At 38.2% G+C, this 23,263-nt stretch overlaps 2 protein-coding genes and 1 long non-coding RNA gene across 8 annotated transcripts in view; 2 read left to right on the top strand and 1 right to left on the bottom strand.

Moving 5' to 3' along the window:
- On the bottom strand, positions 1 to 9,349 carry dnaaf4 (dynein axonemal assembly factor 4). 3 transcript variants are annotated; one of them, XM_088417899.1, is made up of 10 exons: positions 9,325 to 9,349; positions 8,727 to 8,856; positions 8,406 to 8,553; positions 5,237 to 5,370; positions 3,774 to 3,984; positions 3,095 to 3,237; positions 2,886 to 2,995; positions 2,639 to 2,792; positions 1,362 to 1,467; positions 1 to 479 (listed from the first exon to the last, which is right to left on the bottom strand). In XM_088417899.1, exons 1-10 carry the CDS (start codon positions 9,327 to 9,329, stop codon positions 376 to 378), a joined length of 1,245 nt encoding a protein of 414 aa, XP_088274025.1. In that variant the 5' UTR covers positions 9,330 to 9,349; the 3' UTR covers positions 1 to 375. The 3 variants fall into 3 exon arrangements, with proteins under 3 accessions (XP_088274025.1, XP_088274027.1, XP_088274026.1); XM_088417901.1 differs by lacking the exon at positions 9,325 to 9,349 and adding an exon at positions 8,938 to 9,294; XM_088417900.1 differs by lacking the exon at positions 9,325 to 9,349 and adding an exon at positions 8,930 to 9,294.
- LOC148421902 (uncharacterized) lies at positions 114 to 8,090 on the top strand. Its single transcript, XR_015865961.1, has 3 exons — positions 114 to 251; positions 2,907 to 3,021; positions 7,324 to 8,090. It is a non-coding gene; the product is annotated as an uncharacterized LOC148421902 (long non-coding RNA).
- The window catches only part of LOC148421903 (aminopeptidase N-like), a 23,497-nt gene continuing 8,643 nt past the window's right edge, over positions 8,410 to 23,263 (top strand). The window contains exons 1-12 of one of the 4 annotated variants that reach the window (XM_088417893.1): positions 8,410 to 8,584; positions 8,778 to 8,976; positions 14,542 to 14,739; positions 15,918 to 16,224; positions 17,664 to 17,806; positions 17,898 to 18,034; positions 19,161 to 19,287; positions 21,046 to 21,200; positions 22,149 to 22,262; positions 22,369 to 22,512; positions 22,635 to 22,700; positions 23,033 to 23,098. In XM_088417893.1, the coding sequence (XP_088274019.1) occupies positions 14,595 to 14,739; positions 15,918 to 16,224; positions 17,664 to 17,806; positions 17,898 to 18,034; positions 19,161 to 19,287; positions 21,046 to 21,200; positions 22,149 to 22,262; positions 22,369 to 22,512; positions 22,635 to 22,700; positions 23,033 to 23,098 (1,404 nt within the window). In that variant the 5' untranslated portion in view covers positions 8,410 to 8,584; positions 8,778 to 8,976; positions 14,542 to 14,594. Of the gene's footprint in view, positions 8,585 to 8,777; positions 8,977 to 13,712; positions 14,740 to 15,917; positions 16,225 to 17,663; positions 17,807 to 17,897; positions 18,035 to 19,160; positions 19,288 to 21,045; positions 21,201 to 22,148; positions 22,263 to 22,368; positions 22,513 to 22,634; positions 22,701 to 23,032; positions 23,099 to 23,263 lie in introns of those variants that run through there. The other 3 variants (XM_088417895.1, XM_088417896.1, XM_088417892.1) reach the window with 3 other exon arrangements.

Consider the following 23,263-nt stretch of genomic DNA (forward strand, 5'->3'; position numbering starts at 1 on the left):
TTTTCAGTTCACAGAGCGGTGTATATACCTGTCAAAAGTAGAGTACATATCAAAAAACGTCTACACACCCCAGTCCTAATGTTAGTTTTTTAACTAACATAACCTCAATACATGAGAGTACTGGCTGACTGTCAAATTGGTGTGAAGAAGCCTTGAGGAGGCGCGGCTCAGTGAGTGAAATCAAGCGTGGGACTCCAACTCCAGCCATTTACCACATAATTACTCAGTGTTTTTCTTCTCCGAAGGTCATTGTGAGTGTTATCATTTGACATTTCTGTGCTTGACTGTTTGTCCCATTCAACAAACTGCTAACTCTCTGAACAAGACAGTGTCCTAATGGCTTTTTCAGCATCACGGATTTCACTTTGCCACAAGTTATTCTGCGCTGCCTTGTATGATATCCCTAATTTTTTGTGTGTCTGCCTTCAGTGCTTCGCTGTTAGGGTCAATCTTTAAAGCAGTCTGGTATTCTTGTAGTCCTGTGAAAAATGTTAGATTAGTTAGCATCACTGATAGACAAATTCGGGTGATTTGTCAAGAACGATCATAATGGTAGCCCATTATGTGGCGACTTTAGGTGCTTTGAAAACACTTGAATTGGTTTTGATTTTCTCCCAGTACAAGTCCGTTTTTCAACTCCCATATTATGGGGGATCGACTTACGATCGCATACCTCTGAACAGCTAAAAAATTTTTCACATATCTGTGTGTGAATAACATGAAGTGCGAAATAAGTAATGTCATCTACAAGGCTTAAAATGATTGTGTATACCTCAAATTCGATATAGTATGCATTTGTTTTAGAGCGTTTGCACAGAACATCGCAAAAAAAGGCAATTTTGTCAAATGTTGCCTAATTTCCTCTTTGTTGTCAACAACAAGGGTGCCTGGATAATTTTTTTGGCGGACTTTGATGCATTATGAAAAGGAAAATATGGCTTGACCTGTCTCCTTCAGCCGTTAGACATTTGCGTCAATATAATTTAAAATAATTCAATACAGTACAATACAATGTAATGTAATGTAATATAATATAATATAATATAATTGCCCACTTGTTGAAGGAAATGGATTTAGCAGGCAGTAGATATTGGACTGTAGTTTTTCAACCATAGACTTTATGGTTAGCAAGAATGTCTTTAGCTCGTACCATTAAATCAAAGTTGAAATTCCATGTATTGTCAAAGTACCCCAAAGAGCCCAGTTTGAACATACTGTATCTATCACACAGCTACACTTTACTTAAAATACATACAAAGCTTGATGCGAACAGTGGCTTGCAGTTCAGTGAGAGGATTGTTTATTGGAGCGTTTTGATATACCACTTTGCTTAGTCAGACACAGTGAGGTGCATTTCAAACCTTCCGCATAGAGTTGCAGCTGGCAGAACGCAGAGCCTCGACGAACATGAGCTCTCACTCGGGCGGCCGCATTGGCAGAAACGGCTGGAGTCAGCAGTTCAAGAGCCTGCGGAGGAAGATCCGCTGAAGTCTTGACCAGCACTCTCAGGAATGTTGAAATTTAGTGTTATCATATCATATATAAATATAAATATATATATATGTATACATATATATATACATATATATATATATATATATATATATATATATATACATATATATATATATATATATATATATATATATATATATATATATATATATATATATACACACACACACACACACACACACACACATACACAGTATATATATAAAAATGAACACGCGCATATACATTTTTGATGAATAACCCAATGTTGTGTCCTTCCTAGACGTTCCAACGGCTTCTATCTAGGTAGACAGACAGTGAACAGCAAATGAGTGTAACCCTTCTTTCATTTAGTTGTGTCGGTAGTATCGCAGATGAGTCCCTATATCACGTCTGATTTATTTCCAGGCCCAGTATAAAACAAGACAAGCATGCATGGCACACTGCGCTCTCCCAATTTTCATCTCATCTTTGTGAATTAAAATGTCCATAAAGTTTAGCCCAGCGTTGATTTTTAGCGAATGACATTTTTGTCACGTCGTCATCGGTCAACGAACATGCATACTGTTTTCATCACAGACATTGTTTATCAGCAAGGGTATTTGTCCCATCTAGTCTAGTTTTTGTCCCTAGAAAGATGTGCACCAACTAATATATTTTCATTATCATGAGCAAAATTTACACTAGCTCTGAGTCAGTAATGTTCAAAGGGAGTTACAACTAAAGTCAATGCCAGTTCCTGTGTTCCTCCTGGCAATCTGAGTGGCTTCGATGTTTGGCAGAAATATCCCATGTGCCCATCCCCATCTATGCATATGGCAGCCATACATTCTGCCTTTTAGCGATATCCAGCGGGGCTCAGCCAGGGTTCTGGAATATATCTTGTTTTGGTTTCACCTTCAACGGAGTGGAATTAGTCTAACACATTTTCATTGGGCAACATGGAACCCAGACCACATTGGAAAAGAACTACTCTGAGTTTCAAATATGAACAGACAAGATTGATCAAGTCATGTAGTTCATGATATGTGAAGTATCATTACTACAAAGACAGAGCACATCGTCTGTAATAAATCCAATGTCAAATTTTTAAGAAGGTCCCAGGACTTAAAACTGATGACTTGGAGTATAATAGCATTCTGACCTGAGAGGAGTCCTCAATGGCTTTGTGAAAGTTGCGTAACTTGAGATGACATGCGGCCCTGTTTGAATACAGAGCTGGGATCTTTCTGTTGAGTCTGATAGCCAGGTTGTAGGCATTCAAGGCACTCAAGTAGTTTCCAGCTGCAAAATATTTGCTTGAGGAAAGATTTTTTTTCAATATTTAGTCATTTCATATACCACAAGTCTGTAATTAGTTAGCAATGGTGATTAGAGCAGACTTTACATACTTGCCTTTCTCTTTCAACCAGTCGGGATTCCTTTCCTCCTCTCGTAAGTCCTTGAGCTCTTCAATATCTGCATTGACGGCACGCCTGGCCTCGGCTTGTTTTTTTAGCCACTGTGGTGAGTAGAGAAGTACATGCGGTGAGTGCAATTCCCAATTCTTCATTTAGTGTGGTTGCAGTTGGACAGTTTTGAGTCTGGACTAAAATGTTACCTCTTCTTCCTCCTCTACTCGCGATTCTCTGAGGGCCGTGGGGAAAACTCGAGGGGTAAATGAGACCTGAATGTTTCCTCGAACTCTTGGAGCAGGAACATCCACTTGTTTTTTCTTTTTCTCTCCTTCGCTGATACATTCCTCTAAATGCAAGGGTAAAATGAGTTAACTACGGTTAACCAGTGTGTACAGTGCTCGGTATAAAAAAAAAAAAAAAAATCACACTCCAACATGTGTTTGGTAGATAACTGGGAGAGGTAGCTTTAGAATCAATATTTGTATACATTCTTACATTACTATTTTAATACATTCTGTACTACTAATACAAAATGCTTGTAAGTCATATACTGTAATCCGTTCAAACTTTGACTGACCCCAAACATAACAGTGAAAAATCACAGATGCAAGTTCCAACAGTACTGATCGGCACAGTTTGTTGTGTGCTGTCACGCGGCAAAATCAACTTGTCACACATGAATCAATTTAATTCATGAATACAGCGATTCCTTGCTATATTGTGATTCAAGTTCTGCGGCTTCATCGCATTAAAAAAACAAACAAACAAAATGTCAACCGTGGCATGTTCACTGGAAATTCGTTAAAAATGTGACTTTTCAAAGGGGAAGCTACTGATTGTTTGGCTCTGTACAAAAGCACGTGACACCTGCACATTACTCACCAAATATGACATTTCTTCTGCGTGTTCCACCACAGTTGCGTTTCACGGATTTTACTTGACTGAAATGATTGGCCTGGGTTTGGGATTTAAATTGTGTTTCTTCCTCAGCTTTCTTGGTCTCTTTCAGCTGCCATGCTTCGAGCTCAGCCGTGGTTCGCTTTCGTTCATCGTCCTTCATTTTCTGAATTCTTTCTCGTTCTTCACTTTCAATCTATCGCCGGATAAATACAGGACTGTGAAAAGACTTAGACCTGTTCAGACTTTGTTTTATTTAAGTCAGTTATTCAGTAGCAGCTGTTACTGTTTACAATGAGGCAAAAAAAGGTCACAAATCCACAGTTCTTCAGATGCGTTTTGGTTTGCTATAAAGTATGGCATCCTAATTTCTTTTTCCTGTCTTGTTTTTTGTGTGTAAAATATCAATGCAGGTTAGGGAGTGGAGTCAACCTGCAATTTTGTTACTTTTTGAGGTGGCGCAGAATGTAAAACTTTGAATCTGTGCCCTTGGTGCTCAGAAGGAAAAATATTCATGGTTTAGGTCAACAATCCAAATATGTTTTTTGGTTTCGCTGGTTGTCATAAAAGCAAGCTTAAAAAAGCTGGAGATATTTATTTGCAGACATCATGCACACAGCTATACTCGGGGTTGAGACGTGACAGACAGCCGTGTGAATCTGTGTCATTTTCTTGGTGAGTTTGAGACGAAGGAGAGTATATTTCACAAATTTCCAGATTCATGACCAATGGATTGAAGGACCTTTCGTCAGTACTGACTCTGGGAAATTGTGAGATTTACTCAGGTTTGTCGTAATCTCATCATGAAAATGACTCGCATTGAATGAGAGTTGAATGGAAGGAGGTGGCTCCTATTGTCTGGGATAGTATTTTCCCACCTTTCATAAACTTGATTTAAAGGGGCCTTATCATGAAAATTCAACTTTTTGGAGCTTTTAACCATGTTACAATTTGATTTCTCAACCCAAAATGTTTTTTGTTTCCTTCACTGATGCATTTCTAAGCATTCCTTGCTGATTCTGCGCTCTCACACCATCCCCCTCCCGAGCAGAAAAGCACGACTTGAAAAAAAAAACACATGACTACAGAAAAAAATGGTACCTCCCTTTCACGGTTGATTTTGTATCTAACTGTGTGAATGTGTGAAACTGCAACAGCTCAACAGCCCTTAAATTATGACTTAACTCTGCTACGGAGGTAGTGGAAAAGGGATTTTAGTTGATAGCATGGGCAAGGCAGAGTACATTTTGGTGAGATCTGGATGAAGGTTCATATCATGTTCCCCTACTATTGATGGTGGATCGGAAGGCTTGAGTATTGGGCTGTGAATATTATCAAAAATATTGAAAGCCCCTCCTCAAAAAAGTGAAAATATGGTATGTATTACACTGATTATTATATTGCACTGGAGACAGAAAATGTTTTTAGACAACCAAAGTGTTTCTTACATTCATCATTGTCTTCAGAGCATATTTCTTCTCATTATGTCTTTTCTCCGACCTGTTTTTGGCCTCTGCTGCAAGCTTTTCCTGCATTTTGGACAAAGCTCTCTCTCTGATTTCTCTTTTTGTTTCTTTATCGTCTGAAAGAGACCAGACACAGAAAATACATCAAATCAAATGTTTTCAGCCTATATTCGTATTAGAGGATTTGCGGTAACATTTAAGAGTTTCTCCTAAAATAGGGGCCTTCCACCGCAGATCACCCAGAAAATTTGGATTTTGAAACTTCACCACTTCTAACTTTAGTGGCATTTTGAACTATATTTTGACCTTGAACTCAACAACAAGGGACACACTCAATCACAGAGTCACAGATACAAAAAATGTTTCCCTAGATGTCAACTACAACGTACAACATACTGGAACCTTTCTTTTTCATATTGCAGAGTATAAAACGTAATTTTCAACTCCCTAATTAATCCTTGGTAAAATAATTTGCATACTAAGGCAACATGCTTGCACTTGAATTGAGTTATCTCATGAATAACTCTTTGAAATCTGGCTGCTTCATCATTTAGGACACTTTTTCCTCAGTTACTCATTACTGTTACAATGTTTTCATTACATTTCTCAGGAAAACACAGTATAAGCATAGGCTATGGGTGGAAATAAGGCTATGCAGATCACATCCTTTTTACCAGAATAGAATATAATAGAATAGGAAAGAATGCCTTATTGTCATTGTATAGCAGGTATAAAACATCATTGGGAATGGTAATTCCATTGGTGCATCTTAAGATTCAATATTCAAGAGTTTTGTTGTCATATGCATAGTAACACTACACAATGAAATTCTTATTCTGTTCACTTACCCAAGCAGACTAACATTCCACACAACAGAGCAAATAATAAAGTAGGCAATCAAAAAAAAGTAATAGGGCAATGCAATGGAGTCTCATTTTGAACATATTATGGAGTAGATGGAGTGGAAGAAACTATGTACGTATGAGAATGATAGTGCAAAATATATATATTTTTAAGTTATTGAATTTGATAAAATAGCATGTGCACCCTTGTCAAATGAATGATATGATGTAAAAAAAAAAAAAAAAAATACAACCGTGAGAGTTATTTTTACAGGCCACATGAGTGGAAAATAAGCCCCGCTGTTCTAGCGTCTTCCAAGCGCATCAACTGGAGTCTCGAAGTGTGATCCAGATACGCCCCATGTTGTCAGATCTGCTCTGATAAAGGAAGGCTCACAACGGGCTTAAAGTTCATGCACTCTTACGGGCCAGCCGAGACCTTCGACAGGCCATCATGTCATGACTGTTGTTGGGATCCCAGATTCAGATGTGCGCTGTGATAAGCACTCCTCTCTTAAAATCAATCTTCAACAAGAAAATACAGCCTCCTCCTCATAAAAATCATGCTCAGGCTTTCTAATCACTGTTTAAACAGGCCTTATGGGACCAGGGACTACACAGGAGTTCAACGCAATGGTTTTCATAAAATTTGGGCCAGTTGTGAAATTTTTGCCAAGTTTGGTTTGTGGTTTTTGTTTTCCTGTTGTGAGTTTATGCGCTTGGACACTGCATAGATCGATGTATGGCAGGACAAACCGATTGGATGTTTTTGACATTAAGAAATTAAGAAATCAATATCAATTTGAATGAAAATGAAAAAAACAAACTCTTTTTCTGTTGTAGTTGTCAACAACGACTGCATTTTTTTGTATTTGTCGTTGAGTTTGGGCGTGTCCCTTATTGTGAATTTCATGGTCAAATTATATGTCATTTAAAACAAATGCAAATATGATGCAAAAATAAATGTCAATTTGGGTTCCTGATGATTTCAAGAAATATGTTTTGAAATGGGACCGTTAGTGAAAGTAGAAAATCGGCGTCCATGCCCATTTTGTGCAAAATTCAAACTGCATTATCTTGAAAAACATGAATCCAATCTTTTCTCCACCCGTACTAGCCTGCCTGCACACGCTTCTTCACTTCTTTTCCACACTGTCCATTGCATGAAAAACATGAATCCAATATAAAGGTGACACAATTTCCCGCTCAATGTTCTTTGCCTTTCAGGCGGGTTTCTCCTGTCCGCCACGAGGTGGTGAATTCAACGGCGACACACCTGACAGCAATTTGTCATCGGGTTTTTTAAGTGCGGTCAGAGCAGGAGAACGATGCCGGGTTATTCCTTCGCCACTCCCGGAGAAGTTCCTGTGAAGATCCCAGCTGTCTAATCCCGAGTTGATCCCTTTCGAGTGAATTTTAATTGGTACTTTGTCTTTTTACCTTTTCCCTGCATATGACCATTTTTGTTGTTACTTTGTTTTCTAGTTGTTCTTCTTCTGACTTTGCTCCCTTGTTGCCTTGCATATGTTGGACTGAAGACTCTTGACCCTTTTTGTCTCACTTTGATTTTCACTGTGATTTTGGCTGTACTTTAGCATTTTTTGATTTTTTTTTTTGTTCCACGCTTGATGTGCGCCTTTTGTTTAATAATCCTTTTGCTACTGAACTCTAGTCAACTGTCTGTTTGGGGTCCTTATTCCTCTTGTGTCCCGTGGTTATTTGTGATAAATGGGAAAAAAAAAAATCTCTATTTTCAAAATAAAATTCAATGTAAATGCCACACTTACTATCATGAAAATATTAGCGAGCCAAAAAATCTAATTTATACACTGTATAATTTTTAGTTGTTGGAGGTAATACACTTCACATTGGAGCCTGATGTGGTGATAACAATCTGTTTATCACCATGTGGTCTTATCGCCATGTGGTCGCCATGTGGTCTTGCCCTTCTCTTCTAATTGAGGGCCACATAAATAAATTTGACTTGACTTCAACCATCGTTCTTATTTTTACTTCATCCAATTTTGCTAAAAAATATTTAAAAACATTAAATATATACAATAAGTCATTCTCGCGAATGTACTAAATGTTGACTTAATCCTAATGCTGTTGGATGGCAAATAACTGCATTGCATAACTTCATAGAGAGAGAGAGAGAGAGAGAGAGAGAGAGAGAGAGAGAGAGAGAGAGAGAGAGAGAGACAGAGAGACAGAGAGGGAGACAAACAGACAGACAGAGACAGACAGACAGACAGACAGACAGACAGACAGACAGACAGACAGACAGACAGACGCGCGCGCGGCCTTACATGTACTGGATGACAAATGGTCCCACAGTTTGCTGGTCCTTTTTGACAAGCTGATGATTGCGACCCCGTTTCCAATTTTTGCTGAGCTTTGCTCATCATCAACAAGCTCAAAAGGAAATACTTCCAACAGGAACGGAGGAAAATGAACCTATCGAAAATGAATCACATATCTGATATGAGTACGTTTGTGACAATATCTATCAGTTAGCAGGAGGGAGTATTTCTTATTCTTTATTCTCAGCCAGTAAATTGAATAGTTTAAATCCTCTAAAGTATGTATTGTGTAACACTGGATGATGTGTTAGTTTTGGTTACTATTACCTTCAGGTACTCGTCTGACGACACAATGTCCACTTTCTTGGCTCCTTTCAGAGGCACGCTAATGAAAACCATCGACTCGGTCTGCGTCCACGAATGGTCTGTTACGAGCAGGGGCATCTTGTTCGGCAATCTTCAAAGTAGGCTACAGTTCAGTGCAAAGACCGATTGAACACAAACGCTCTCATTTCCACCGAAAGACCAACCTTGTTACCTTGCACTTTTAACACGACGCCCTTTCCTACAATTTTCAGTAAGTTTGTTGATTTGGGTATATACCCGATTATGTATTCTCAGCTGCTCAATTAAACTCGCGAAATTTATGTTTCAAGACGACTATATCGCTTGTAAAGCGTAAGAGGCAAAAGGCAAACGAACATTGTACAACAGTCTTGTCGCTATGGAAACCATGGTGCCTGCACGTTGCCTTTGAGTATGTCGGAAACTGGAAGTGTCTCACAACGCACGATGACAAGATCAATTCTTACAATGCGTATATTTTACTTTTCAATTTATAAACATTATATATTATTTAATAAATATACATCTAATTAGTGAACAACTCGTATTGTAAACATTTACGAAACCTCTTAGTACCAACCTCATAAAACGAATATGACGAAACGCGAGTAAGCGTAAAGAATCCCCGAAGAGCACGCTATCGTAAATGTTTTTAATGTCTGTGTTTCTCTCCTAAAAGAGAATGCATTTTACGACCTCGGGTAGAAATATATTCTTCTCGCGTGTGAAAACGTTTCCTTTTCCTTTACACTTAAAACAATTAAAATAAAAGTTTTAACGAGTTGCAGTGAGCAGCCAAAATTGTATCCCTACCAATGTGCATTTCATAATGCAGTGAATTTTTTTTTTTTTTAATCATTTGAAATCCTCATAAAAATGTGGCATTTATGCAGCTACTTCACACCTCGTGTAAAGTTGTTGGAGCTTACGTAATGAACCTTTGCATCCAGCTTATATCAGCAGACTCCATAACCGTTTCCAGTTATCCATTCTAGCCAGTTCAATTATCGTTTTATACTGCACTCCAAGGTTAGGTTGTGCATTAAAATCATTTTTCATAAATGCTTCACAACCCTGTTGTTAGTGTGGTCAGCTGGAGATAAATCTACAAAAACTGCTGATCTGTTGTTGAACATCACCATTGTTTGTGAGAATTGAAGTCAATGATTCACTCCCACTTGGTTGTATCTTTTATTGTCACACTGGAACAAAAGGTGATATCTGCTGTGCTTTACTGATTGCGGGGCATTATACTAAAGATAATAAATGGTTATCAACTCCATCATAGTGCACCTTTCCGGCGGGTTTATGGACACAAAAGCCATTCAATCATATCCTTTGAGAGACTGGAGATAATGCTCACTCTGTCATTTTTGTCTATCAGTGTTCCCGGCAAGTTTTCAGGTAGAATATTAAGCATTTCAAAATACCTAATCAGCACCTATATGTGAAAGCCATATCCCCCAAACTAAATAGACTTAATCTGAGATTTGTTTTCAAAGAGAAGTAGTTTGCATCAAACTGTCTAGATCAGGGGTCTCAAACTCAATTTACCTGGGGGCAGCTAGAGCTAGGGTCTGGGTGAGGCTGGCCCGCATCAGGTTTTTCACAAGAAATGCTCGGCTATCAAATATCTTTTTTTTTTTTATCTTAAATATCTATCCACATATGGGTGGGGAAAGAAATCTAATCATTCAGATTCAAACGTGTGTATTGACAGTTCTTTAACCTTTAACTTTCTGACTGGAACTTTGAACATAAACTGTTCTGAACAGTTCTCTTGCCTACGTCTTGCCGCAGCTAGATACCTGACAGTGCTTCCTCCCTCATAGCCGAGCCACATTTGGCTTGAGGGAGGAAGCAGTTGAGACCCTCAGTAGACTTTGAAAATGCTAATCAATAAGTCTGGTCCTGCACTTGGACTTACTGAAGTTCAAGGTGGAGAAGACCTTTTCACACAGGTATGTGCACTCTAAAAGGCACATGGTCCGCTTGAACATTCAAGGTATCTCAGGCATGTTTGGAGTCAATTCCCTCACAAATTTCCCAAGCTTTTCCACTCACCTCCCTGAACTTTGCTTTGAGGTCAGAGTTGCACTGCAGGTCAATGAGCTTCATTTTAGGAGCAAGAGGGGCATCTTGCACATCAAAGGAGAAGGTATCTGCAAACATTTGAAATGTGGTTCTTTGTGTCTTGAAGTTTGCAAGTTCCTCCTGTAGCTTCAAAATGGCATCAGCATACTTTTCAATTTCCATCACTCAATGGTGTGCATGCATCCACAAGTGTCTTCCATGCTTGGAAATGGCAAAGGTGTATTGAGTGAGCTGAGCTTTCCATAACACACATTGCTAGCACACATTGACTCACATTGTCATAAGCAGCAATGACAAGTTGCCCCTAACGTTGTAACCTCTTGTTTAGTCAACTAAGCTCATGCATCAACAAGAAAAGCTAAGTCCGTGAGCAATTTAATAGCACATAGTACTGTAACAGCCATCCCAGCCTACTACATGTTTTCCCTGCTGAGCCGCCAACATACCTCACTGAAGTAGAGCCCAGCCCATCTCCTTGTTATACTGTATATCCATTTCCTCTGAAAAAAAAAAAAAAAAAAAAAAAAGCACAGAACTTTCAGTGTTCTAAGCCCCTGGACCTATGTGGTTGATATATAATAATGATTTTTCCTCCCATTGCCATACACTTCCTTTCACTGATGAATTTATGTTTTTGTAATGTGAATACCCACACAATTTCCACTTTTTCCCTTCTATCCTCTACATTATTTGGCCTATTCAAACTGTTTCAACCATGTAATACGGTATTCACATTTCTTCACAGATTTAACCCATTCAAACATTCAACATCATTCCACCATTCAACGCCTTTCCCTTCAGCGCTTAAGCCTTCATGCGCAATTTCTTCAGCAATTGCACATTTTCTAGTTATCTACAAAAAATGATAGACATACCTAAAAGTGCATCCTTTTTAACATTATCAAAGGAAAAAGCAATACAAATCAGCTTTTGATTAGGTTTCCTTTTTTTTTTTTTTACAGCGTTTATACAGGTTATAAGTTAGTCTGAAATCCTAGGTGCCTGAAATAAATATAAATGATGACAATTCATATGTCATTGCAGTTACACTTCAGGACTTGGGCTATGCTTTGACAGCTTTGAGTCTATCTACAATGAATTTCATAGTGGATGTTAATGTTTTAGATCAGTGGTTGTCAAATGGGGGTACGGGTACTTGAAGGAACTCCAGGGGGTATTCGAGGTTTTGAATAAAACCAACCAGTGGTGGACTGTCAGGGCCAGCAAGGCCTTCTCTTTTGGCCTAATGTAACCTGAAATTATCATAACTATAATAAACTATAATAATTATAATAACTATAATAAAAGTCAATTCCATTATATAGTTATTTTTACTAAATAAAAATATACTTTATATATAATATTATTCTCCATATTCAATTCTTTTCGTGTCATATTATAACCATATGGTTACGCTCCTCCAAGTGCTGCTGTTTTAGTGTAGAGTTTGTAGCCAACTAGAATTCAGCTAATGTGTGTCCCCAGGCAGACTTGGGAATCGCTCGGGCATTCGCTTGAACAAGTAGAAGGCTTCTGTGCAGTGTGCAATGACATGTTGTGTACGGGCCCATATTTTTGTCAGACAGCTGCAATAGCCAATCGACCCATAAAAACGCCTTCAGGAAACCTCACGTTGAACGTGACGTAAGTGGACGCTCACTGCAGGAAGTCAGTGCTATATTGATCCTCCATGTTTAACGGTGGAAGTAGTTAAATAAAGAAAAAAAAACATCTTGCTCAACCAGCTAACGTTAGCGTTAGCTTACATTGAAGCCTAACTTGCGGATTCTTTTTTTTTTTTTAACCCACAATGGCTGAAGAAGAGCAAAACTGAAATTGGACCGAGGCGACTTTCAGCATTGGCGTCCATGTCAATACAAAATGATTAATTATTGGAAATGAAACACGAAGTCAAACTATACAAGCAAGTCATGAAAATCTTTTTGAGGAAAAAAAGAATGCTTTTTGTACTGAAATAACTTGGTGACAGCCGTTTTGGGTGAGTTAATATTTTTTTGTCATTTGATGTCAATTGTCATGTTTGGTTGGCTTTTGTTGTTATGTATATATGGGTTTTGTTCATGTCGGTGCTCCACTCGCGTCTGCCTTTCTTGTCTGCGTTCTCGTTAGTTTGATTTGGTCCACCTGTCTGGTGACACTTAGTCCATCCAGTTTTCCTCCCAACTCAAGTCAACATGCCCCTGCAGACGTGACACTTATAATAAATTGCCGTTTGTAATTTAGCGTACAATCTTGTTAAAGCTTGCCTGCTCTTGGGGGACTTCAATGCACTTTGTGGACAAATAATTTAAATTATTACAACTTAATCTAAGTTTTGGCACGTATAATGATAAGCTTTAATTGCTAATGCGGGTTTATTGTTGTTTATATGCTCTGAAAAAAAGCCTGTACACGTGTGCATGAGGGGTCCATTCACAGTAGGCCTAAGTGTGAAATGCACGGACTGTCAATGAAACCAACAAACATGCAAAACTCCTTTTCAAATGTAATTATTGAATTAATTAAACAGAAAATATTAGATCATAATATTTTTTTATGTTGAGTCAGTGATTTCATTTCATGATTTGAAAAACCCAGATTCTCCCCCATACTAGAATGCTTTGACTCAGCCTGTCACTTGCCACCTCGCGTTACCTGTCAAGTTAATGATTTATTTTTGTGAACAGATCTCTACAACAATCCCAAAAGATGACACTAAGTTGAAAATTCTTCTGTGTATAGATTCTTCTACAGTGATCCCTCGCTATGCACTGTTAATGGGGACCGAAATCCCCCCACGATACTTTATATTGATTTTTTTTTGTTTGTGGACCAATACAAATGAAGTTTGAAAGTTTAATAAATTTAAGTTTTATACATTTTAAATTTAGAAAATTATTTTCACATGTATAGCACAAAATGGGACACCCATTGCATGTTTGAAGTCTTTTTTTTTTTTTTTAACCAAAAATGCTCTTTACTGGTTAAGGGATACTTGGCTGAAAACATATTTCACAGGGCAAATGACAATCACTGTTCTAAATTATTGTTTTACAAAGTGCTTATTTTACAATTGGTATAATTCAAAGTAATTTGAAAACAAATAAACAAAGCCTTTTTATGTCTCACGTAAGCTTCATATATGATTCCGTTCCTCCCGTGTAAAGAAAAAAAAAGGTGACTGGACTGTGAGTTTTCTGAACAGGCATGGTGAGTCAAGTGACAAATGGTAAGTCACTGAGATGTCATAACTTTTCAAATTTAATATGATGCCATTTGCTTTATTGTGTCAAACTGTCCATCTGACAGACTGACTGTCTTATGAATGGGCCGAAGTGTAATGACCCCTGAAAATGCTCCTTTTTAAGCATCACAAGCTGTTGTATGACATTACAATTGCATTGGTTTTGCAACCGGGATGTAGTAACGGGTATTGCAAATACAACCCGAGTGGGTTGAGCTAACTGTCTCTTGAATGCATCACCTGCTCCATGAGCAAAAAGGGAGGAGGAGTGCTGTTCAGGGCCACGTATAAAAGTTGACCTTTTCTCTTTTGCGTGCACTGTTTCAGAGTGGGGTTCACCTTCAGGCAGAGAAATGGGGAAAGGGTTCTTTATTAGTAAAGGCGTTGGGGTAGTTTGTGTTATTTTTGGAGCTGGGGCTGTGGCAACAATAATAGCTCTAAGTGTTGTGTATTCGCAAGAAAAGGCAAAGAATGAAAATCAAGTGTCCCCAACAAATGGAGCAAGTACATCTATGCCCCCTGCCACGACAACGGCCGTGTCCAACAATCCTTGGGACAAATACCGACTTCCCAAGAGCCTGGTACCAGAAGTCTACAACATCTCACTGTGGCCTCGGCTTACTCTAGACAAGGAGACAGGACTCTACATTTTTACAGGTAAAAGTTTTTATTTGACAAATCTTCTCAAGACTACGCATCGAGTAAATAGCTCATTTTTAGGAAGCTCTACTATTTTTTGTTTTATCACCCAACTACTCCTCAATGCTGTGATGTGCAATGATTTACATTTTGCCACAGAGAATATAGCTTAGTCAAATGTTAAATGAAATGACCTCTTTCAGTGCCATGAATGAGAATTTTCGTCATGTTAAATCCATAGATTGCGTGCCAGTGACAAGAATTCTTACCACCTCAGTTTTTCTTTTTTAAATGACACTTGTGGCCCGTGCTCCCCTTAATATTATGCCAATCGAGCACTGTTGTAATGTAGTAATATACAAATGCAAACTGTTATTTTGCCATCAAAAACACATTTTCACTGTTTTTGTTCACGTTTCATCAAAGGGAAGGACTGTTGAGATGTTTCAGAAGCTAAGCAAAAATATAGATTTGTGTCAAAGTCACTGTTGTGCACAAAGCACATCTTTTCACAAAAAAGTTCATTTTCTCCTTTTGCGTCCAAAATAGCTTGGCCTCACTATTTTCAAACCGTGATTGCTAAAGAACGGAATGAGATAGAATCTTACTTTTATTTCTAGGTAAAGAATGGAATCCAATATTTCCTATGGTACCACCAATGTCTATGTGATCAAATAATCCAATATTCTGTAGGCCTTGAAAAATGTGTCAAAGTGCTAGGGATTGCCTTTTCAGATAAGGCTTGACATTGAAAGAGTTAAAATTATTTTACTGTATTTGCTGAATTCATGCACCTTTTATCTGATTGTGGATGATACTGTTTTTAATTCAAATTCAAGTTTTTGATTCTTTTTAAATAATTTACAAAACTTCCATCATTATTTATATCATTTCCAAACTAACGATCATCACCTTCAAATTTAGAGTTGATTAGACTTTGTTGGAGTATTCTAGAAGCAGCCTTTAGAAATGTGAGCAAAACTCTAGATCTAAATTATATTTCAAATTGGTTGATGACTGCTCTGCCTATTCTTGGTTTATTGTATTATCCAGGTTTTAAATAAGCTTGTAGTAATTGTTGCTGCACAAGGACACCATTTTACACCTTTGTCTATTATCATATTATTTACAATTGATTAGGATACTTATCATTTAGTCACCTTCTTTCCATCAAATCACCCTAAATGTCATTCCAGGTGATTCCAGTGTAGAGTTTATGTGTGTTGAGGAGACAAATCTGATTCTCATCCACTCCAATAAACTGAACCACAGCAATTATGAGAATGACCAGAAGGCAATGCTTACGGCTGTGGATAGTGGAAGCAAAGCTCCATCAATAGTCTCCTCCTGGCTCCAGAGAGAAACTCAGTACCTGGTCTTAACACTGGAAAGTAACCTGGTGAAGGGCCAGCGCTACGTGCTTCAAACAAAATTCACTGGAGAGCTGGCTGATGACCTTGGAGGCTTCTATAGAAGTGAATACATAGAAGATGGAGAGAAAAAGTATGTGTGCATGTTTTCACATACTCTGCTTGAATGCAAAAAAAAAATCATGGCTCTTTGTTAAGCATTCACGTGCGTGAGATAATGATTTGCTTCTTTGTTTTCTTATCTTTATTGCACTTAACATGCTTGATCTTGAAGACGTCCTCGGGGACATATGGGGGCTGGACAACGTTATTATTATTCACAGACCTCGTAGGAGTTTAATGATTCCTCTCGCAAAGTTGATGATTGGTTAATTAGTTGAGGAGGTATTCCACCTTATTCCTGAAATCAGATGGGATATACTAGAACCCAGAACAGGATACATATTATGGAAAATGCACTGGTGAAAACATCATGCCTTTCGTGTTTAGAAAACACACAGAAATGACTAGTCGTTTGATTGATTGATTGATTGAACATGAAATATTGTAATAGTAGAAAGAATATTTAAAAAGTGAAAAACTGTACATGTCATGATTAAGCCACTCACTCAAAAGGATAAAGTAAAAGCAAATACAGTCCTTAACTTTAGACATTATATAGCGCTTTACACGATACGATGCTCAAAGTGCTCCCATTCAACCATTCATACACCAATTGGGGCTGCTACAATAACAAGACATCCATGTGCTTATTGCCTCCCCTTTTTAAATACATTTTTGGCAAGGAATCTCACGTCTGCCCACGGCCTCAGGTTTAAGGCATGGTCCTACTGCATGTGACAATTGGGTTACTTCACCCATATGCAATGCAGCCGTTTGCGCGATCAATCTCCATCATGCCCCGATCTTATCATACCTGCTTCCAAAAGTAATTGACTTCAACACAGCAAGTTGCTTTTTAGTTCTGTTGGTTGATACGATCTTGTTCTTCTCGCAAAGCTTGCCATTTTACATACTCGGATAGATGCCGTTGGGCAAAACACACTATAGCAATCAGGGAAAGAAAATATCAATTTTATTATTTCTTAGATTGTCCGTAACAAGATAATTGAACGAATCGAGAAAATCAACCAGATAGTTCCATAAGCAGGGCACTTAAGCAATTTCAAGCCTTGATAAAAAATGGGTTGATTGTGTCTAGAAAGTGTAAAAACTGTGCCATATACAACCCCAAGTCAACAGTAAGTTCTTCTTGGTCGAAAATGTTGGAAACACAATTACGATTAATTTTATCCAGCACTATATGGATAACCCGGTCACACATTTCTAGACAGCTTTAACCCATCATTATCAATAGTTTTTACTCCTTGTTGGATCAGAATCTTAACTCCTCATATTTAGTCAAGCCCTCCACTGAATGCACTGGGTATAAATAACCCAGCGTTAACTCAGTCCGCTTTAGATCAAGGGATGGGTTAGCTAGTTTGGGTTACTTTCAAAACAGCAGTGTTAAAAGTGTAGTAAGAGTTTTCCAGTGTGCTGTAAATCATAATTTGTGCTCTTATCGTTCAGGATTGTTGCAACAACTCAGATGCAGCCAACAGATGCCAGGAAGGCCTTCCCTTGTTTTGATGAGCCTGCTATGAAAGCTGTTTTCCACATCACCTTGATACACGACCGTGGCACTGTGGCTCTCTCCAATGGCGAACAAAAAGGTTATCAGTCATCATTCAGACAGATTGTCGTTATATTGATTTCTGTTTCATTTTTGTGCCAATTTGGTAATATCCATCATGTTTTCTGCAGAAACAAGTGAAGTCGTTATTGATGATAAGCCTGTACAGAAGACAGTTTTTGAACCAACCGAGAAAATGTCCACCTATCTTTTGGCGTTTATCGTCAGTGACTTTGGGCATATTAACAATACAATTGATAAAGTCAAGGTAATGTAATTTTTATTTCAGCAATAAAGACACTGTATGACTGTACCATTTACAGTTGCTGTTGAGTTCACTAATGTATAGTAACTCAAATTTCAATAAGCATTTTTGCAATGTATGCTGTGTGTAACAACGCCAAATGTTAAATGTGAACAAAATATGAAACCTTTTGAGATACAGTGCAGTCCGATGTGTTTTTTGACGAACCATTTGTAAACAGTTTACTCAATGTGAAATGATAGAAATAGAAATAATATGTTTTAGAGTATTGATTTAGTATTCTTCTTTATTGTACAAGGGAACAAATACATTACATTGAACCATGTTAGCATTCAAAATAGTTTATGCTCAGTATTGGGGCTCATCTTTCAGAGTTTCACTGACAAAATGTAAAAAATATAATAATAATAAAATAAACACAATAACACAATTTCTTCTAATATCACAGTATTGAGGCTAGCACAGCCCTGGCCAACACACCGCACGAGTAGGTTAAGAAAGAGTCACTAGTTTTTCCTCATTAAAAATCAGTACACTACAATTTTGATGAAAATGAATTATTCAACAAGTTTTCACTGGCAACTCGTTACACACAAAACAAAAATGTAATCATCAATAATAATGCTGACCAGTGGTTGTGTTATTTCTTTAGCTATTGCCAAATACTATCTTGGATGACAGTTCAACTTAGCGAAACAAGTCACTCACCACCTTTTTTGCTCAGTCCCCATATTGTAAAATATGTATCCCCAGTCCCAATCTGAGTTGAAATGTGTCTCTTCTGATTTTGGCTTGGTAAACAGTAAAAATATTTCGATGAACCATCTGGCAATGTGGTCAGGCTTAGTCATTGTTCTATGGTGCACTGACAGTATGTCATTGGATATTTGACACAGCCTATTGTGTCTATTTACAGGGTTAGCCGCTAGCATGACAAAGACATACTACGTCCAAAAATTGTACATTATCCTCTTAGACATATATACTGTATAATCAAACTTTAAATGTTAACGTTAAAAGACAACTGATGTAATTCAACTTCGTTTGAGTATACTGTACTGTACCTGGCGGATTTTAATTAATGAGGTGTGTTTATGTGTGGATTACCTTCTGTGTTTTGTTGTTTCAGATTCGTATTTTTGCTCGCAAGTCTGCTATTGACGCTCGCCAAGGAGAGTATGCTCTTAGCAAAACTGGACCAATCCTGAAGTTTTTTGAGCGGTATTACAATTCCACATACCCTCTGCCCAAGTCAGGTAAGTCAAATCCACTGCTTTTACCTTGAAAAAAAAGTTCTCAGAATGATTTTAAAGTGGTAATTAAGTTAAGAAACATGTACTATGCACTCCAGCTTGTCTAATACATGGCACTGATCAATTCAGTTCAATTCAATTCATCCATCCATCCATCCATCCATCCATCCATTTTCTATAGCCGCTTATCCTCACAAGGGTTGCAGGCTTGGGTCCCAGCTGACAGGCGGCAGAATACTTTTGTCAACCATGTGCAAGTGATTTATGAATTCAAATCCTATTTTAAAAGCAAAATAACACAAACTCATTCAATACCAAATGCTAAACATTGATTTTTACTTTAGGCCTGTACACTGAATGTGTTGAGCAAGATTGTGAATCGTGTGTGTTTCTCTTCATGAAACCATGACTGAAACGCAGCACAAACTTTAATCTCCTAGCCTGTGTTTGAACTTCCATGCTCCCAAATATGTGGCAGTTTACAAATATTTTCAGAAATCTTGAAGACTTAACTACAACAGATCAGGTTAGATGATGCTTACAACAATGCATGGAAAATGATGGTCGAAATCCAGTGTTCCGTTGCGTTTAGGCTGTCGTTTTTAAAACAATCCGTTATGGACAGGTAGACACTACCGATAGACTCTGGCTATAACTACTCATTCTTTGCTAATGTGAGTGAATATACCTACTCATTATTTATTATCTTCTATACGAATGAATTTTTGGAGCCCAACAAAATTAGCCTATTCCAACCGGCTCATAATCACGATTAGTATTCACATGCTAGCTATTCAAATTCATGGTCAACAAACACCAACTAGTACAGTGGACCCCCGGGTTACGACGTCCCTAGCTTACGTTTTTTTCACGTTACGAAGTGGAATACCAAGTTTTTTTCGTCCCCTCATTACTGCATTTTTACACACGCAAGGGTTAAAGTCGCTTACAGATGAGGCTTCAACAATATTACTTGAGTAAATTTGCTAGTGTAGCTGCCTGCTATGATGTTGATAACTTCTAGTTGCCCTTCTTGATGTGCAGACTGGGCACTTTTTATGCTTGACTGCCTAAATCCAAGCCAGTACAGAGTACACAGTAGATTGCTTGCAGTGACATGTAACATTCTTGGATAATATAGCCTTCATTCTTCTTGAATGGTTTACAGCTTTCTTTCCTTTTTATAGTGGAGCTCCATGTTCTAATTTTGTCTTTGAAGCACACAAATAGCATCAGCCACTTAGCCACTCGGTGGTGCGCCAAGACAACAAATGGAGCCAGTCTTCGCATTCAGGTGTTTTCCTTGCGGCAACAGTTGATGTACTGGTGTGATGTGCCAGGTGCACTTTGAGAAAAATGAATATTACTTTATCATAGTCTCAATTTTTAAGTTGGAAAAACTATTTGAAACTTCTGACATAGGGCTGCCTCTCTCCCTTTACATCATTGCAACATCTGCGAGAAAGGCCCGTGTAGAAAACTGTGGTGCAATCATGGTTCCAGTGGCGCTTTGAGTCAACCTGTTTTTAAAAGTGGACTTGCTTGACTTTTTTTCACAGCTCGAGTCAGCACTGTATGCCTGACCAGATTTTTATCAGCTCGTCAACAGGGACTATTTTATCTTTTTGTGTTTGTCTTTCATGACTCGATTGGGAACTACATCATAACCGGGCATAAATTGGAACGTTGAACAGATGCAGCAGTCATTCAGAGGCTGTCTTTTGCAAACATGAGCAGCTGTTGTACTTTCCCTGAATACAGATCAGATAGCCCTGCCAGACTTCAATGCTGGAGCCATGGAAAACTGGGGTCTAATCACTTACAGGGAGACGGCGCTTCTCTATGATGAAGACTTCTCCTCCAATGGCAACAAGGAGAGGATTGCTGCCATAATCAGTCATGAACTGGCTCATATGGTTAGTTTATTTACACTCCACCCGGAAAGTATTTGCAGCGCTTCACTTATTTCATGTTTTGTCATTTTACGGCCTCATTCCAAATTGCATTGAATTACCGTAATTCTACGCACAATACCTCATTATACCATGTCACATGAAAAATGTATGTTTGACATTGTTTTATTTATTGAAAATTGAAAACGAAGAAATCACATTTACATACAAGTATCATATTTCTCTGAGTACTAGTTAAGTTTTTTTTCTCCTCATTTTGCTTTTTCTCATTCTCAGCTCCCATATTGGGGGGGTCGACTTATAACCGCATAACTCAAAACGGACCGATTTTTTTCCACATATCTGTGATTGAATAACATTAATTTGTATGTGAAATTCGCAATATCGTCATGCACAAGGCTTAAAATGATTAGATATAGGCCTAACTTTAATTTGATATAGTATGCATCCATTTTAGAGTGTTTGTACAAAACTTTGCAAAAAGGCACTTTCTTTAAGCGCCGCCTAATTGCCTCTGATGTCGAAAACGTGGCTCATTTTTTCGACTGACTTTGACACATTATGAAAAGAAAAACACGGCTTGACTTATTTCCTTTAGCCCACGGACATGTGCTTGAATATCCGTGATGTCGGCAGGTGGGAGGAGAAACAGCTAAGGGCGACCTTCTACGTTGTGGTCACATGACAGTTGACACTTGGGTAAAGAAAGCTTTGATCGACATGTTATTTTCCAAGACCTCAATTTAAAACAAATTGGACACTCTGAAGATGACTAACTGTGGAAGAGTAACAAGGATGTTGGAACGAATGACGAGGATGAAGATGAGGACATCAGGGAGTTAAATGGGAGGAGTTATTTGGCATGTCAGATACTGATGATGACTTTTCAGGCTTTTTGACAATTTCACATTCAGTTGTGTAAAAAACGTATTCCATCTTCTGTGTTTTTAGTGGTTTGGGAACCTGGTCACCCTGAGATGGTGGAATGACTTGTGGCTGAATGAAGGTTTTGCCTCATATGTTGAGTACCTTGGAGCGCATGAAGCCGAACCCGACTGGATGGTGGTGAGGTTTACTTTCCAACTCAGTGCTGGAATCTCAAGTTAGAGATAACGGTTATTGATCAAGCCCATGTTAAAGATACAACTCTTTCTCCCTTTTCTTTCAACAGAAAGATCTTATTGTGCTGAGTGACATGCACAGGGTGTTTGCCATTGATGCTTTGGCCTCCTCTCACCCTTTGTCCTCAAAAGAAGAAGATATCCAGAAACCGGCACAAATCAGTGAGCTGTTTGATGCCATTTCATACAGCAAGGTAAACTCCCACATTGGGAATTTTCACATATTGTTCTGAACTTTTAACATCTCCCCAGCTGAAACAAAACAGCATCTTTTGCATCAATTAAATCTAAATATTTTCTTCTTCTTCAACTTTAGGGAGCATCTGTACTAAGAATGTTGTCAGATTTCCTCTCTGAAGATGTCTTCACAGCAGGCCTCAGGGTAAGGATTTTTTTGCACCAATGAACCACATGAAGACTACTCACGAGATGTAAATTGCATCACTCACACTTGCTGCTTAGATATTTTGGTGCAACTTAGATTGGAGGCAATATTGTGGGCCTGCGGCCCTAATATTTTAAGATGTCATTTTTTAATGCATTTTGAAATGGAACCTAAACTGTGATTACTGTGAAACAATGACTTAAAGCAATCTATAAAAGTGAACTTAATACTGTGAAAAATGTGTGTGTGTGTGTGTGGGTGGTGGGGGGGGGGGGGGGGCATTTTGGCTCAATATTTATTCACTGCTACCCTTTTTTTTTGTCTTCTAGACCTACCTGGCTGAATTTGCATTTGGAAATGCCGTTTATACAGACCTGTGGAAACATCTGCAAATGGCAAGTACCTTCCATGAATTAAATTAAAGGATTAAAAATAATAATAATAATAAAAAAACTTTAGTACTGCTTCTTCAAATCGCGCACTCCTCTCTACTGTGCCCAAGTTAATGACTGTGTGTGCTGTCCACATTAAGAAACAACTGTCTCTCACTATAGAATGTA

Source organism: Hippichthys cyanospilos, chromosome 6 (genome assembly GCF_059441005.1).
Source record: "Hippichthys cyanospilos isolate Australia breed blue-spotted pipefish chromosome 6, RoL_Hcya_1.0, whole genome shotgun sequence".
Classification (NCBI taxonomy): Eukaryota; Metazoa; Chordata; class Actinopteri; order Syngnathiformes; family Syngnathidae; genus Hippichthys; species Hippichthys cyanospilos.

Bases quoted from the DNA above. Each gene is read 5' to 3' on its own strand.
- dnaaf4 (XM_088417899.1), bottom strand. The intron at 8,554-8,726 runs GTAATAGTAACC...CATTTTCGATAG, and splicing joins CGTCAGACGAGTACCTGAAG to GTTCATTTTCCTCCGTTCCT. The intron at 3,985-5,236 runs GTAAGAAACACT...ATCCGGCGATAG, and splicing joins CTCTGAAGACAATGATGAAT to ATTGAAAGTGAAGAACGAGA.